We start from the raw sequence: 18,226 nt of genomic DNA on the forward strand, positions 1-18,226 counted from the left end.
CATTATCCATCTTAGTATTATGATCTTCATCTTTGACCTATGAGTTATATGGAAATGTTTTTGATTTATAGTATATGGAGGATTTGTTTTTGTCTTTTATTTTTTTTATATGTACCGTTGACTTAATTGCATTGTGTCACTGTGATCTGTGTCATATATATTTTTTGAAAATTGTTAAGACTGAAGGCATCAATTTTATACGTCTTCCATGTGCATTTTAGAAGAGAGTGGACTATAATTGTTGGATTGAGAATTTTGCATTTAGTAGATAAAGCTCTATGGTTACATTGTTCAAATCTTGATCTTACTGAGTTTTTGGTTTGCTTGATTTATCAGTCATTGATAGAAAGTCTTGAGATTGCCCACTAGGATTGATATATTTATCTTAATTTTCCTGTACTTTTATTAGCATTTGTTTTCCCTGATTTTGTTTTCAGTCTTTTAAAGTTTTAGGCAAATATATATCTTAAATATTATAAAGCTAGATTGTTTTTTAACCCAGTCTGAGTTTGCCTGTTACTGGAAAGTTTAAAACATTCACATTTCTAATATGTAGTTGGACTGGTTTTGGTCATCTTTTTTGATTCATAATGGCCTTTCATTTTTTTCTCTTTTGCCTTAAAGATTCATTAGTTACTATTGTTGATTGCCCCAGCTCTACTTTTTTTTTTTTTTTTTAAAACTAGCTTAAATGAGAACACTCCATTCCTGTTCATTTAGTGGTTTGCACTGGAATTTTGCCATGCAAATTTAATCGCATATTTCAAAAGTTAATGTTCTGACCCCATTTCCAAAGTAAATGGACTTTAGAATACTTATGCTTCAGTCTTTACTTACATAATGTTTCCATTGTTTTGTTTTGGTCTTTTTTAAAATGTGTAAGTTGGGCACCATTATCACTATTTTACCCAGGCATTGTTTGTTCAGATTTGACCTACATGTTTATCATTTTTTGTTCTGAAATCTTGAATGTTATTTGGGGGTCATCCTCTTCTAATATGTTCCAAGTATTTTTGAAGTGTATTCTTTGGAAGTTTCTTTAAGAATTGGTCTGTTTGTCTAAATTTGCCAAGAATGTTTATCTGTTTTTTCCCCCCTTGTTGTGCAGTAATTTTGCTGGATACCCAAATCTAGGGTAACAACAGTTATTTGTTCTCAACATCTTGTATATATTATTCCATTGTTTTCTGGCTTCCATTATTGTTGAGTGGACCTGTGTCATTCTAATTGTCTGTCGTTCCTTTGTAGGTGATCTGTCCTTTCTCTGGCTGCTTTCAAGATCTTCTTTGTCTTTGATGTTCTGCAGTTTTACTACGATGTGTCTAGGCATGGATTTCCTTTATTTCCCTATTTTGTATGTGTTGTATAAAAAACATTTAAATAAAATATTTTACGCTATGAAATATACATTCACCATAGAAAATTTGGAAAAACAAATCTTTGTAATGCTTGCTGATAGATTAGAAATTAATCAACTAGCATTGAAAAATTTAACATAAAAAGCAACATTCTTTGCTTCGTTCTTCTCCACACCAGTTCTTCCCAGAGGGCTACCACTTTTTTTTTTTTAAGTTTATTTATTTTTGAGAGAGAAAGAGTGTGTGCGTGAGTGGGGGAGGGGCAAAGAGTGAGGAAGAGAGAGGGTCCCAAGCAGGCTCCACACTGTCAGTGAAGAGCTTGATGCAGCACTCAAATCCATGAACTGTGACATCATGACCTGAATGGAAATCAGGAGTCACATGCCTAACCGACTGAGCCACCCAGGCACCCCAGAGGGCTACCGCTTTTAAAAGCTTATGTTTATGTCTTTAATTTTTTTCATGTCTATAATATGTTTTATAACCACTGTTTCTTAATTCACTAACTTGTAGGTGGTATCTTTTAGTTCTTTGCTACGGTATATCAGGATCTAACACTTTTCCCTGCTTTTTAGGCCCATACAGTAAAATCACTGTCTTTTGGTTCATTTATTGGCTACTTTTATTATTTTAAGGAATACATCTAAATATTTATTTTTTGTGAGATTACTATATTTCAGTATATTTTGATTCCCAAAAGATAAGGATATTTATGTGCCTTTTTAAACTATATCTTTTTTTTTTTTTTTAATTTTTTTTTTTTCAACGTTTATTTATTTTTGGGACAGAGAGAGAGCATGAACGGGCGAGGGGCAGAGAGAGAGGGAGACACAGAATCGGAAACAGGCTCCAGGCTCTGAGCCATTAGCCCAGAGCCCGACGCGGGGCTCGAACTCACGGACCGCGAGATCGTGACCTGGCTGAAGTCGGACGCTTAACTGACTGCGCCACCCAGGCGCCCCAAACTATATCTTTTTTAAACTACATCTTTTCTCACCACACCTTCTAAGCTCTGCCATCTGTACTTTTATATTGCTAAGGATGATCAGATACACATTTTGTTAAGATACACATTTCCTAGTTAAGATGACTACTCTTTGTAAATTGACTAAAAGTGGAGAACCAATAAGCAGCATATTTACATTATTGAGACTATATGAATATTACTTCATAGAGGACCAGATTTACTTTTTGTCTGCAGCTCTGTGCTAGGGGTTCCCTAGAGTCTTTTTTTTTTTTCCACTCTTGGACAATTTTTTGTTTTTCTTAGGTTCTTCCCCCCTTCTCCCCTTATTATATTGCCTGCCTTTATTATGGCCAAAAAATCTGTCATTTTATGCTGTTAAGTCTTTGGGTTCCCCTTTTCTTAGGGACCTTCATCTTAGAGCTTCTGTCTTTTTTTTTTTTTTTTTTTTTTAATTTTTTTTCACGTTTATTTACTTTTGAGACAGAGAGAGAGACAGAGCATGAACGGGGGAGGGTCAGAGAGAGAGGGAGACACAGAATCTGAAACAGGCTCCAGGCTCTGAGCTGTCAGCACAGAGCCCGACGCGGAGCTCGAACTCACAGACTGTGAGATCATGACCTGAGCCGAAATCGGCCGCTTAACCGACTGAGCCACCCAGGCGCCCCAAGCTTCTGTCCTTTTTTGCTTATTTGACTCGTTGCTTACTAGGTTTGCTTCAAGGCTGTCATTCCAGGACTTAACTCCTCCCCTGAGTTTTCCCTGCATTTTCTGGATCTCATTGTCTTCTCTGTATATTCTTCCATTTTGTCACCACATCATGAAGAAACTTAAAAAGAATGAGAGGTAAATTTTTCTGAGTACTTAGAACTCTTAAAGATCTCCTTGTACTTAACTGATACTTTGGATAGGTACAGAATTCCATATTGAATTTTCCTCACAACTTTGAAGGCATGGCTTCATTATCTTGAGGCTTCTCATGTTTATGCTGAGGAGTTGGTTGCTCATGTGATTCTTACTCCATTATAGAATACCTGGGATTCATTTCTCTGGGAAGTTTTAGGATTTTCTTTGTGTTCTTGAGGTCTGAAATTTGCTGTGATAAACATAGGTGCTAGTCAGTCACTTTTGGATTGGGTACCTTTTGTACCTTTTTAATTTGAAAATCCATGCTTTTAGTCTGGGGAATTCTCTTTATAAATTATTTCTTTAAAACCATGTTCTTTTTTCATTGTTCTCTTTTGGGAATTCTGTTACTAGTTGGATGACAAACTTCCTGCTTTGATTTTTCTCTTTTCTCTCCTCATTTTTTACTTGATCTTATGCTACTTTGGGATGTTTTATTGACTTTATTACCTTCCTCCGTTTTTGTTTTTTTTTAAGGCAAACATATTTTAAAATTTCTATAAGCTCTTTGTTCCGTTTATGTATCTTGTTTTGTGGATTCAGTATTACTTCAAATTTATCTGAACATAATTAGAGGATTTTTTTTTTAATTATATTTTGTGCCCTAATTGATGGTTTCCTTCAGAGTCCATTTTTGTTTTGTTTTTTTCTCTTTTATGTGTAGGCTCTTTTTAAAAATGTCTGCAGACACACAGTTCCTAGTTTAAGAAAAGGCAGTAAAGAGGCTTACCTAGAATTGTGTGGGCTAAAGCTTTGCTGTGGGTTTTGTTTAAATAAAGCAAACAGTGGGGTGTCTAGGTGGCTCGGTCTGTTGAGTGTCTGACTTTTGATTTCAGCTCAGGTCATGATCCTGACCCAGGATCATGGGATCAAGCCCTGCATCGGGCTCCATGCTGAGTGGAACCTGCTTGAGATTCATTCTCTCTCTCCACCCCCTGCTTCTTGCCCCTCAGCACACGTGTTCTCTCTATCTCTCTCTCTCCCCCCCCCCCAAAAAAAAGAAAGAAAAGTGTTTTACAAGGAGCTGCAGTTGGCCTTGAAATTGTAGAGGCGTTTCCTTGGAAGTGCTTACACTCCTGCTAGCTGTCTAGATTCTCCCCAGATAATTTGTTGGATTCCTTTTTAAAACATTTAATTTTTTTTTTTTTTATAAGTAGACTCCATGCCCAACTTGAGGCTTGGACTCCTGACCCTAAGATCAAGAGTCTCATTCTCTTCAGCCAGCTAGGCACCCCAAAACATTTAATTTTTTAAAAAAATGTCTGAGGCTGTATCATTCGTAAACCTTGTTTTCTGTTTCACATCCTTTGTAGTCTTCTTTGTTTCTCACTTCTCACCGTTGGATGCTCTTTTGTTACATGTCATCCAAGTTAAATATCTCAACGTTCGTTATCAACTCCCAAATTTATATCTCCAGCTAAGACTTTGCATCTGAATTCCTAATTCCTGTGCAACTGCTTATTCTACATTTCTTCTTGGATATACTGTAAATTATTTTAAGCTTATCTGAAACCTAATTACTATTTCCTGCAGTCTTCCTCATTCTAGTTAATGGCAGCACCAGTCTTCTAGTTGCTCAAGCCAGAAACCTAATGCTGTTCTTTCTTTCAAGCTTAGAACCATTCCTTTCCTCTCTCTCTCTTCTTTTCCTCTTCCCTTTTATGTTCCTTCTTCCTTCCACCTTTACCAAATCCTGTCCACGTCTACCTTCAGAGTATATTTAAATTTACCTATTCCTTATCAGTTCTGCCTCTACCATCCTAGGTTAAGCCATCATCCGTGACTTGCCTTATCAGAATAGTGTCCTTACTGGTCTGTCTGCTTTCAAACTCGGCCTCCTACAGTCTGTTGCACACAGTAGCAAGTGTTTCTTTTAAACTGTCAGTGAGATCATGCTTCTCCCCTTCTCAGAACCTTCTGGTGGCTCCCCATTACACACCCACGTATAAAAGTAAGATTCCTTCCTGATGTTGTCACCTACCACCTTCTCCCTCCGGCTGCTTTTCTTTGCTATCCACCAGATATTCTTAGTGTGTTCCTCTTCCAGAGCACTCAAAGAACAGCATGTCTGAGATGCTTTCACCTTTTACCCTGGCATATTTTTTTCCTTATGTCCATAAAACTCAGAAGTCATCCCTGTGAAGTGCTCTCTAGCCCCCTACTCCGTAACCCACTTTTTCTAAAGCTTTATTTTTCACCATAGTACTTCTTATCTAAAAGGCATTTCATGCTTTCATAGTTCAGATATTTTTTATCCAGGCTCAGGTTATCAACATAAAACATGTTATACTTTAACATACATTTTGGGTTTTTTGAGGTTCATCTTCTTCCCCTCCCCACCAGAATGTAAGTTCTCTGACCAGGGGTGTGTGTGTGTGTGTGTGTGTGTGTGTGTGTGTGTGTTTCATTGCTGTGATTGAGTGCCCAGAATGGTACCAGACAGTAGGAGCTCAGTAAATCCTTTGTCTTAATGAACGTGTTATCTCGCAGCTTTCCCAGGGTTTCTGGCTTTTCTGCTCTGCCTCACAGACGGTATTTGTCCATATATGTTGTTTTCCAGAGGTTGTTGAAATCTCATCTGCTGTGATCCCCTTCCTAACCCATGTCTTTAAATGTGTGATACAATTTGTGATTATATAAATTTTTTGTGTACTGAAATCATTTTTTACTGTGTACATTCTGTAAGTATTTGATTTACATCTATCCCCACTGTATTGATTGGTAAGTATGTTAGAACATGTTAAATTAGGACCCTAAGGAGGATAGGGATATAAGTATTTCTAATGCAGTAAAATTTCTGGTTATTTCTCCCTCTACCTCAGTGGGTAATCTTAGAAACTCAGTTTGGAGGCCACTGTTGTATGTTGTTAGGATTTTGTCCTTCTTAAGTTCTTTACTTCATTTTTATGGACTCTCCAGAAGGAGAGGCTATGAATGCATATGCCCAGTGTATCATGTTGGACTAAAAGCATTTTGAAGGAGTCTTAGCAAAGAGAGGAGTGTTTGTATTCAGACAAAAAGAAAATCTCCCCTTAGTTCTGCTGTTGCCTTCCTCAGAGGTAAGCACTGCACGTAAAACAGTTTGTAGTCGTCTTGGCATTTTTTTTCATATGTATGTACATGTATGTCTTTTCTGTGAAAATAGAATTACATGTATATTTATATGCACACCATATATGTACATATAAGATACATCACATGAGTTTCTCAGTGACATGTTTTGTTCTACTTCGTATGCCTGGAGAAAAGCATAATGACATGGTGATTAGGAGTATGGACTGAGGGAGTCAGACTGCTTAGGTGTTAATCCAGATACTGCTGCTTACTCCGTGACCTTAACCTTTCTGTACTCCACTTTCCTTAGAATGTGTAAATGCCCTCTGCTAGTAGATATTTACATTGGAATCTGTGGAAGGATCTTTTCTTACTTTGCATTCTAAAGTTGGGCTGGGAACAATAGTTGATAATAGGAAGCCTCAAATGAGCTCTTTTTAGACATTTTGTTACTCCTCTGTTAGAGCCCTTTCCCGCTTCTCTCTTTGAAGTGAAATTTGCTGCCCTCTAGTGAGCCAGCTGGTTTTCTTAGCGTTTGGCTAAGGATGTGCTGTTCTTCCTAATGTTTATACTACAGAGACCTGTCAGCTAGGGCTCTTAATTCTGTTATGAGTCGAAAGCATTGTAAATTGTGAAAATTACTTTCTACCTAAAGATTTTAAGGAATTAGATTAAATTTACAGATACAGTTGATTAATGAATAAAGATTCTTTTATAAATTTCAGTACTTTTTCTTTTTTCAGTTATTGTGAGCACCATCTCTTTAACTGGGAAACCAAAGGTTACAACTCATCATAAGAATTCTTTTGTAGAGGCTATGGGGAGCCATGTCCACCATCTTGCATCTTTGTACAACTTGTTGCTTGGCTAGTAACCAAAGTAAAAATGAAAACTAAAGCCACAGAAAGACGTTTCATGTTCTTGAATTAGAAGATTTTAATATCGTTAAGATGGTGATCCTCCCCCAAATTGATGTATGAATTCAACTCCATTTATGTTAAAATTCCTGCTGGCTTTTTTGAAGAAATTGGCAACTGGTCCTAAAATTCATATGGAAACCAAAGGACCTAGAATAGCCAAAACTACTAAAAAATAAGAAAGTTGGAGGACTTAACATTTTCCAGTTGGAGAACCTATGACAGAGCAATTGACTAACACTAGCCTAAGGATATACATACAAATTAGTAGAATCAAATTGAGAGTCTGGAAATAAACTGGTACATTTCTGGTAAGTTGATTTTCAACAAGAATGCCAAGAGAGTTCAGTGAGGAATAAATACACTCATTTCAACAAATGGTGCTGGATAACTGGATATCCACAGGCAAAGAATGAAGTTGGACCCTTACCTTATGTAAATTAACTAAAAAATGGATCCAAGACCTACATGTAAGAGCTAGAATCATAAAACTCTTAGGAAAAAAGTACATGTAAATCTAAATGAGCTTGGATTAGGCAGTCGTTTCTCAGATGTGACACTCAAAATCACAAGCAACCAAAGAAAAAAATTGATAAATTGGACTTAATCTAAATTAAAAACTTTGGTGTTTCAAAGGATGCTATCAAAATGAAAAGATAACCCACACAGTGGGAGAAGAATCACTTATAATAGTCTATCATCAAACCAAGGCCAAGTCTTCATTTCTCTTATCTATAAATTCCTACCATACCATATTCATGCAGCTGAATTGCAGTATTACCATATATATTTTAAGAGGTCTGTGATTGTGGGTCTAATACCCTACCAACCCTCTCCCTATAAAGGATATGCTAAAAACTGTGCTGTACTATTTCAAGGGTAAATGAAACTCAAGATACTAAATAAAACAACTTAAAAATAATTTCAATCCTGAAAATTATAGTTTAATAAAGGGACAGAAATATGTCAAATTCACGTCATATCCAGGTATAAAGTACTTAATATTATAATTTTGACTTCAGATCTTCAGTGTTCCTTGTCAGATGAGGTAAATAATAGAAAATTCTTTGTGTGTCACATGTCTGCTTTCAGCCAATCAGAAGCCAAAATTATTTTGTAGGCAATAATAGGGTTTATTGTTTGGAGAGGAGCTTTAAATAGGGCTTACAAGATATATGTGGCTTCATATTAATTAAGCCTTATTTAGTTGTAGCAAAGAGAACATTGGTCTGGTTTGTTTAGCATTTTCAAGTTTACTTTTGAGTTCTGACTCCAGAAATGTACAATCCTATCTTTTTAGTTGTAGGTTTTAAGATGTTATTCACTCTTAATACTTTTTAATAACAGCCTTAATCACTTTTTATTTTTATGAAACAATATAATGGGCTGTGAAGGAAAAATTGCCAAATATTAAGAGGGAGAGAGAATTTTATGAAAATGTCTTCAAGGTTTCCATCACCATCTTTACCGATTTTCTTCTCACCTGGGCCAATTGACTTAGGTTCTGTAACAAGTTCCTCTTGTTCACTGAATGAGCTAGACAATATTTCCCATCTTTTGAGGAAAATATCAACTGATATCAGTGAAATTAAAGGAATGAAAGCCGCAGTTTTGACAGTGGAAGCAAATCTTTCTGATTTAAATGTTAGAGTGTCACAGAATGAAGCAAAAATCTCATCTTTGGAGGTAAAAATGAATGAATGCTCAACATCAACATCTGAATGCAATAAACAGTTTGAAGATCTTCAAGAGGAAGTAGATTTTGAATCACAGTCAAGGACTACTGATGTAAAAATAATTGGTTTCCTTAGAAACATTGAAAAAGGTAAATTTTTAGTATGTGGTATCTTATAGATAACCTTTGAGACAACTCACTAGTTGTCTATATATAGAGGCAGCAAGTCACAAAACTTGAACTTCACAGACCTTTAAACAGCAAAGTTGGAGTCTGTATGATTAATTTAGAAGCCTGGAAGTTACCAGTATTCTCTTTAGTGGATCTCTGTAAAATGTTTTCAAGAGAGATGAACATAGAGAAACAAAACTTGAAATGTGAGAGAATAGTCCTCTTTCCTGTATCTGTCTTGTGAAATCTCTTAAAACGTGTAATTCTTTCATTGTTCATTGTGTTAAAGGGACCTGTAGTAATACTACAATTGGAAGAGCGTCCTATAACCCTAATATTTATCAGTTTCCCAAGCTGTCCTACAGAGTACAACTTGACCAAATGACATCTGTATTTGAGGTCAGCTTACCAGGATTTGCTGTATTTTTGCTATGATAATTTTGGAAGGAATTCTTTTTGGCATACCACTAAAGAGTATTATGTTAACTTCTATTTTAAAAGAAAATAGCTGATAGAATTTTGAATGGAGTATAGTTTTTAAAATGAAAAACCCCTTTTAGTGAAACATGGTAGTTGGCAGGCAGTTGCCAACTTATGTACATGTACTGAGTAAGCAAAGTTTGTCCTTATGAAACTACTAGTAATACATACACTAAAAAGTAGTAACAGTCATCTTACTATACTTTAGTATTTGGAACTCTGTCAATCACATCCCTTTCTACACTGTACTGTACCACTTTTGTTTTACTTTTTTGATTTTTAAGTTTAAGTGAAGTGTAGTTGACAGTGCAGTATTAGTTTCAGGTGTGCATAGTGATTTGACATTTACATACATTATGAAATTGTCACCATGATTTGTAGTACCATCTCTGACTATAACTGGAAGTTTGAACCTCTTAATCCTCTTTACCTATTTGTTCTTCCCCTACTGCAACCACTAGTTCTCTGTATCTGTGAGTCTGTTTCTGTCTTGTGTTCATTAATACTGTTTTTTAGATTCTACATATAAGTGGAAATCATATGGTACTTGTTTTTCTCTTTACTTAGTACTGTCCATCTGTTGCAAATGGCAAGATACCATTCTTTTTTATGGCGGAGTAATGTTCCTGAGTGTGTGTGTGTGTGTGTGTGTGTGTGTGTGTGTGTGTGTATCACATCATTATCCATTCATCTGTCTGTGGACACTGAGATTGCTTGCATGTTTTGGTTCTTGTAAGTAATGCAGTGAACATAAGGGTGCATATATTTTTGCAAATTAGTGTTTTCATTTTCTTGGGGCAGATACCCAGAAGTGGAATTAACTGGATCCTATGGTATCTAGTGTACCGTATGTATTTCTGTATTTAAGAAATTTTTTTTTTGAACTTTATGGATTTATTTTGAGAGAGAGCATTTGTGTGCAGGGGAGGGGCAGAGAGAGGGAGACTGAGAATCCCAAGCAGACTCCCTGCTGTCAGTGTAGAGCCCTATGTGGGGCTCAGTCTCATGAACTGTGAGATCATGACCTGAGCTGAGATCAAGAGTTGGATGTTTAACCAACTGAGCCACCTGGGTACCGTTGGTATTTGTAGTTTTAATTTTAATTTTTAATTACTGTTTTTCACAGTGGCTGCACCAACTTCCATTCCCACCAGCAGTATGTGAACATTCCCTTTTCTCTACATCCTTGCCAAGACTTGTTATTTCTTGCCTTGTGGATACTAGTCATTCTGACAGGTGTGAGGTGGTATCTCATTTTGGTTTAGATGTTGGAACATCTTCCATTTGTTGCCTATCTCTGTGTCTTTAAAAAATATCTGATTCAGCTCCTGTGCTCACTTTTTTTTCTTAAAGATTTGGGTGTTTTGTTTTGTTTTGTTTTGTTTTGTTTTTTTGATGTTCATGTATTTATTTTGAGAGAGTGCAAGGCGTGCACGAAAGTGGAAGAGAGAGAATCCCAAGCAGGCTGCACGCTTATAGCATGGAGCCATACCATGCTCAGTCTCATGAACCATGAGATGATGACCTGAGCTGAGATCAAGAGTTGGACACTTAACTGACTGAGCCACCCAGGCAACCCCTCCTCTGCCCTTGTTTTAAAAAATCAGATTGGGTTTTTTTGGTGTTTTATGAATTCTTTATATATTTTGGATATTAATTCCTTAATAGGTCATTTGTAAATATCTCCATTCAGTAAGAAGCATTGTTTTATTTATTTTTTTTAAGTTTATTTTGAGAGCAAGTGAGAATGCACTCAAGCAAACAGGGGAAGGGCAGAGAAAGAGAATCCCAAGCAGCCTCCACACCGCTGACGTGGAGTCCAGTGCAGGGCTTGAACCCACGAACCATGAGATCATGACCTGAGTTGAAATCAAGAGTTGGGACCCTTAATGGACTGAGCCACCCAGGTGCCCTGCCTTTTTGTTACTATGCAGAAGCTTTTTAGTTTGATGGAGTCCCAGTTGTTTTCCTTTTGTTGCCCTTGCCTAAGGAGACAAATCTAAAGAAATACTGCTGAGAGTGATACCCAAGATTTTACTGCCCCCCCCTTTTTTTAATGATTTCAGGTCTTATATTTAGATGTTTAGTTTATTTCAAATTTATTTTTGCATTACTGGAAGAAAGTGGTCCAGTTCCTTTTATTCTCATGTAGTTGCCCATTTTCTAAATATCATTTATTGAAGAGACTCTTTTTCCTGCTGTAGATTCTTGCCTTTTTTTATCATAGATTAATGGGGTACTTTGCACATTTTAGCACTGTTATTTCTTCCAATCCATGAGCATGTTGTATCTTTCCATTTATTTGTATCATCTTCATTTTCTTTTCATCCGACAGTTTTCTGAATATAGGTTTTTTACCTCCTTGATTAAATTTATTCCTCAATATTTTATTCTCTGGTGCAGTTTAAGTGGGATTGTTTTCTCAATTTTTCATTCTGCTACTTTGTTACTAGTGAATAGAAACAGATTTTTGTATATTTTATATCTTGCAACTTTACAGAATTCATTTATTCTAATAGTTTTTTGGTTGAGTCTTTAGTGTTTTGTATATTAATCATCTGTTCCTTCCCAGTGTGGGTGCCTTTTTTTCCTTTTTTTTTTTTTTTTTTTAATCTCATCTCATGGCTATGGCTAGGACTTCCTGTACTATGTTAAATAGAGGTGGCAAGAGTGAACATCCTTGCTTATTCCTCATCTCAGAGGAAAAGCTTGTAGCTTTTCACTTTAGGATATTAGCTGTGAATTTGTCCTTTATTATGTTGAGGAACCCTCTCTATTCGTTTGGCTGAGAAGGTTTGTTTATTTTATTTTTTTATTGTAGAGCTCACACAAGCCGGGGAGAGGGGCAGAGGGGAGAGAGAGAGAGTTTTAAACAGGCTTCATGCTCAGTGTGGAGTACAACGTGGGGCTAGATCCCACAACCCAAAATCAAGAGTCAGACGCTCAACAGACTGAGCCAGCCACGTACCCCTGGTTGAGTTTTTATCATAAATGGATGTCAGAAATTGTCAGATGCTATTTCTGCACCTCTTGAGATAATCATAAGATTCTTAATCTTTGTTTTGTTACTGTGGTGTGGCATGTTGATTGTGGACATTGAACCATCGTTGCATTCCTGGAATAAATGCCACTTGCTCATGGTGAATAATTATGTTAATGCGTTATCGATACACTTTGGTTTTAGATCAGGTGTGCGCCTGATAACCTCCTAAGCACTGTGGTGGCGGGGGGCAGTTTGGGGAAGTGTGACTTCTTTCCATCCTGTCTTTGAAGTGTAACTGTGAGGAGATTATGAACCCATTTACGAAATAATACTCCAGCTAAGTATGTTTTCTCACAGGAGATTCATGCTGCTGTAGGATCTGGGCTCCAGACGTCAGAACGTCATACTTGCTCATTGTTCTCCTCATCTCAGTTCATGCTTATAGTTTGTCTTTTGGAAACGATCAGATAACTCTGCTGTGTTTTGGTTTGCAGTTCCAGGGGTGGGGGAGCAGGTTGTAATGGTGAGAGCCCAGGTGATGGAGGGAGATGTTTCTTATTTTGATCTTGCAGTTGGCTGTCGCCTGTCAACTATGGCTCAAGCTGTGCGTCTACACAGTACCACCTCCTGGCTTTTCCAGCCTTTTACCTTTATTCTGAGGCTTTACCTCTGGTCCAAGAAAACTGGCTTCCAGACAAAAGAACAACAAGGAATTTGGTCTATAAATATTATTAAATTGCAATGTTGAAGCTATAAGTTTGTTGTTTTTTTTTTTAAAGACTTTAAGAACCTAGTAAGATTATTTTAGGCTTCATTTCTGGAAATATACATGTATTTGTTTTTAAAACTTACTAAAGTTTGAAAATTTGTATCCTAGGAGCTCCACAGAGGCAGTTGTTATCCCGACTACAAATCGACCCAGTAATGGCAGAAACTCTGCAGATCAGTCAAGGTTGGTAATCATCTTAAATTTTCATCGTAATCTAGCATTTTTCAGTTGCTATTTCCATTTCTTACACCTCATTTAATGTATTCTGTATATCTTAGATCCTGCCCTAAGATGCTATATTTAGATCTGTGAAAATATTTTAGGGCCAGGAGACAAGATCTGCATTTTCTTCATGTTATATGGTGTTCGTATGTTTCGTCTCATTCAGAATCTTTCTTGCTTTGATGTCGTTTCACCTGAGTCCCTGGAATCTGCTGGCAGTCACTTCCTGCACCAGGGACAGTTTGAATCCCTAACCTTCTTTCCTTTCTGCCCTGCTTTGCCATTGTCTTGAGCTGCTTTTATGTTCCTTAGCCTGTTCTGCCTTATCCTCATTTCCACTTCACTTTAGAATTGCCTCACCAGGGCCACACTTGGAATTTGTTGTTCTTAGAGCCACCGTAACTTCATTGTTTGCCTGTCTCCTCCACCCCCCACAAACAGACAGACATGCCACGGTCTGCTTTAGGACAGGGACTAGTGCCTTACTTATCTATGTTCTCAGTGCCCGCCCCGCCAGATGCATGTGCAGAGCCTAGTAAATGTCCACTGAGTAACAGAGGGGCCATTGGTCACCTGCAGCCTTAAATTCAGAAACCTTCTTTTCTCCTGCTTCCTTTTATTTCCCCAAACCTGCCCGTTGTTGGAAGCTCTGGTGGTGCCTTGACCCCTCCCTGTGGCTCTTGCTTCTTCCCCCTTGCTCAGGCTTCCACAGTCAGTAGGTATATTTCCTTACCCCACCTACCTCTGTCTCAGCAAGAAGAACTTGTCTTCTTTCAGGGTCCCCTTCCACCCAGATGCTAGATCCTACCCAGTCGATGAACACTAGTGTCCCCATACTCCTATAATCTTAATCCTGCCCCTCTCGTGGCTTCTCCTTTTTGCCTGTGAAAGTGTTTAAATACTCCCCATCCTTGATGTTGCTGTCATCTCTCAACATTCCATCCTGTTTTCCACGTAAGGGTATTTTCTTTCAAAATATTTGGCAGCTAAGCTCTGTGTGTGTTGTATCCACTTCACTGACATTTCCGCATTCTTTTTGTTTTCTTTAATTTTTCCTTTTCTCCATGGTGCACATACAGTTTGAAGCATCTAGTCTTACAAGGACTATAGCCTTTGCTTATCTCCTGTCGTGGTTTTTATTTCTGGGAGCCCTCTTGTTTCTGCATATTCCTCTTATTTATTTTTCATATACTGACTTTGTTTCATGTATGCAACAGTTTCTTTTATTTCCTTGAGGATATTAAAGATAATTTTGGGTATTTTCTCCCCTCCCTTCTTGGTCTTATTTTCTCCAGGTTGTTTGTTTTGACTGCTGTCTTTCATGACAGGTTTTCCACAGATGTCTGGGGATCCTTGGTTGTCTTATATTTATGAGTGGGACACTCAAAAAGCTGATAGGCATTCTGGGTTCATTAGTTAGGATGGAGAGCTTGTGACTTCACATTTGAATATAGATCCTGCAGTGGAGACTCGTTTGTTTTGTCTCTTTAGTTTGGGATGCCCTGATGTCGCTGTTTTTAGGCCTTTCCTCTTAGATTGGTGAGCTTCTCCACAGAAAGATCTCTCAGAATAGTGGATTGGGTGCCAGTGTTCTGGAAGCGAAGTGAGGAAAAGAGGCTAGGGGAGGTACCTCAACGTTAATTACTATGTAATGTTTGCTCACACCTCCTCCCTGTTTTCAGAATGGTGTTTCTTTCAACATGCCGGCATCTCTTGGTCTAGAGACCCTCTGGTTTGGCCTTTCCAAGAGTCTTAAGTTCTGCCTGTCTCCAAGGGAGAAAATAGTCAAGGTTATCGAGAAATCTAACTGCTTTTTAAAATTTCAGTACTATACGTTTAGTTGTTGTTGTAGCACCATTCTGTCAAAGACCACGATGCTGCATTTATAGGCCTCTCCGATACTGGCCAGTGAGAAAGCACGTCTCCAGTGAGTCCAGAAAACTTCAGTTTAGGGCAACAGGTGTGGTAAGGGTCAGAAATGACAGAACAGATTTATAGTTTAGGAAGAAATAACTGCTTCTGAAATAGACACTTAAACATACCTGTATTTGCCTTGTCTTTCTCCCCACCCCTTCCCAGAGTCCCTGTGCTACCGGCTTCTCAGCCTTTGGAGAATCTTGGGATCCACATTGGAATGTCTCATTACTGGCTTAAGACTCAGCTTTTGCAGGTCTTAGCTTTTGACTTGCAAAATGTGGTTGTCGCTCCTTTTATAGTTATTTTCTTTGTGACTTTATGTTTTAATAATCTAACCCTTTATTGACATTTCATTGGGATTTTAGGAGGAAACAAAATGCATGGGTTCAGCCTATGGTCTTCACAGAAGATGTCCCTAACTCGTGTCTGTCTGCTTGACCCAGGTGGTAATGTTAACCTTGCAGAGGAGGTTGGTGACGCTTGGAGGACGGAAAGCTCAGTTTTCAGTGCCCACTTTTCTAAACCCTGTCATATGTGACATGTCATCTCCAGTGTTTCCTTTGGTCTTTGATCATTTGGCTTCCAGGACTTCACCATCTCTGTTCTTCTACTGATTCCATTTCATTCTCCGTTCTCATCTCCTCTCCTCCTGTCCCACCCCTTAAAATGTTAACTTTTTCCTGTGTCCTGCCCTGAGCATTATCTTCATCTCTTCTCTCTTCTTCCAAGATGCAAACTGTTAGAGCTACTTTGCCAAGTGCAGGGTGGTGAGAAGCAGGCGGCAGCCTCGGACTGAGTTCTGTACTCTGCCTTTGCCAGCTGGGCACCTCTCGTGCCATTGAAGAGCAGCAAAAGGCATGCTGGTCTCCGTGACATGGGAGGGAGGGAAATCCGCCCCTTCCACTCCTTGTGAGGGTGCAGTGGGGATGGCGGCACTGACTGTGACACTTTGTTAATGAAACGCTTAGTTCACCTTTAGTTTGGATGCTGTTTCTCTTCTCTCTCCTCTTATTTCAACTTCGAAACTGAGAGCCCCACAAAGACTTCAAACTAAATAAATCTGAAATTGACATTTATCTTCGCTCCCCTTTCAGTATGCTCTTTGTCCTGTCCTTGTTCTCTTGGGTCCGGTTTCTCCTTCACTCACCTCCAATCTGCATCTCTCTCCACCCTCCACCACCCTTGCAGGGAGGACGGCTCTGCTTGGTTCCCAGCATGGGAGTTGCGGGTGCAGCTTCTGTGAAGGGCTGGTGCTGATGGTGTGGAAAGGGTCTCCTCTCCCTCTTTTATGGGTTCAAATAGGACAAAGGGTGAGAATCTTTTCATTCATTCAGAGCCTCACCATCTCTTCTGGGCGCAACAACCTGGTAGCTGAGATCTAGGACTCCAGTCCATTCTTGGTACTACCTGTTTTTCTGAAAACTAGTTTGATCATGTCACTTCCCTACCTAGAAACCTCTCATGATTCTTTATGACTTCTAGATCAGAATCCAAACTCATTGACACATACAAGATCCTTCAGGCCTCTGCCTTCCCTGCCGCTCAGCCCGGTACACACACCCCTTCCAGCCACACCATATTTCTCAGCGGGTCTTAGATTCCTTGTGTCTTATGAAAGCCTCTGCCTTTTTTAATGTGGTTTCCTCTGCCGGACATGTTCTGTTTATTGTCCAAGTCTCTCCCCCCGGGTTATTCCCGCTCGTTCCTTTATTATCTGCTTCAAATGTCCGTCATCTGTAGGTTTTGTCTTGATTCCCCAGCTGGAATAGGTTGGTTGTATTCTCCCAACGCTTTATTCCCACTCCTTTTGGATCAGCTTTTAGGATATGCTATTCTGAAATTTTATGTACATCTGTTTTTCTATCTTCTTTGTGTACTTAGCACAGTGTTTGGTTGAATGGTGTGGATTTTGTTCTCTGTTATTTGCCTGTTAACCTTAAGTGCAGCTCATTAACTTTCGTCACTTGATGGCATATTGATAGATCAACCATCTCTGTGCTTGTAGCGTATTTTATAAAGTAGTCAGGCTTAATAAGCATATTGTAGATGATGTGAACTCTGGTTATTAGCGTTGCCGGTCAGTGTTCTCTGTGCTGTATTTTTTTTTAAGTGCCCCTTCATCTTAAAATTCCTTTTCAATATAGTCTTCTCTGTACAACCAGGCAGAAATTATGCCAGGTGAATTCTTTTCATCAGGATGTGTTCTCTGTAAGTGGTACTATGCAAAATGAACAAAACAGATTCTAGACTTTTAAGTAGTCTTTGTGTCATAATTCTAGGGAACGTGAGGATTCTTCTATGTATTTTTAGAAAATATTGTGCTTAGAGTAAGTTTATATTCATATCCCATTAGATGCCTCGTATAAGAACCTTTCTGTCCTGTAGGCAGGATGTATTCATTCAAAGTCCCAGGTAATGTGTTGTTATGAGGAGAGGAATACTTCCTTAAAAAAATGTTTGGCACAGAATTGCAGCACTATTCTGGGGTAGAGCCGTTGTGATTTTCCTTTAAAATAATTACAAATATATAAAAGATTGACATTCTTCTCACTTGTGTGATGTTGGGAATGCAAGGTATATTCAAAAGTAAACATTTATGGCCAATTTTTTTGGCTCAGATTACTATGACATGGAATCCATGGTCCATGCAGACACAAGATCATTTATTCTGAAGAAGCCAAAGCTGTCTGAGGAAATAGTAGTGGCACCAAACCAGGAGTCGGGGATGAAGACTGCAGATACCCTTCGGGTACTTTCAGGACACCTTATGCAGACACGGTAGATGGTTTCTTTTTCTTGTGTAGCTTTTT

General features: G+C 38.3%; 1 protein-coding gene across 5 annotated transcripts in view; it reads left to right on the forward strand.

Annotated features, from left to right (window-relative positions):
* The window catches only part of ZC3H14 (zinc finger CCCH-type containing 14), a 48,792-nt gene that overhangs the window by 21,683 nt on the left and 8,883 nt on the right, over nucleotides 1–18,226 (forward strand). For 2 of the 5 annotated variants that reach the window (XM_040477960.1, XM_040477959.1), the window contains exons 10-11: nucleotides 13,386–13,460; nucleotides 18,035–18,194. In XM_040477960.1, the coding sequence (XP_040333894.1) occupies nucleotides 13,386–13,460; nucleotides 18,035–18,194 (235 nt within the window). Of the gene's footprint in view, nucleotides 1–8,423; nucleotides 9,025–13,385; nucleotides 13,461–18,034; nucleotides 18,195–18,226 lie in introns of those variants that run through there. The other 3 variants (XM_040477962.1, XM_040477961.1, XM_040477963.1) reach the window with 2 other exon arrangements.

Source organism: Herpailurus yagouaroundi, unplaced genomic scaffold (genome assembly GCF_014898765.1).
Source record: "Herpailurus yagouaroundi ecotype Mexico unplaced genomic scaffold, PumYag 141, whole genome shotgun sequence".
Lineage (NCBI taxonomy): Eukaryota > Metazoa > Chordata > Mammalia > Carnivora > Felidae > Herpailurus > Herpailurus yagouaroundi.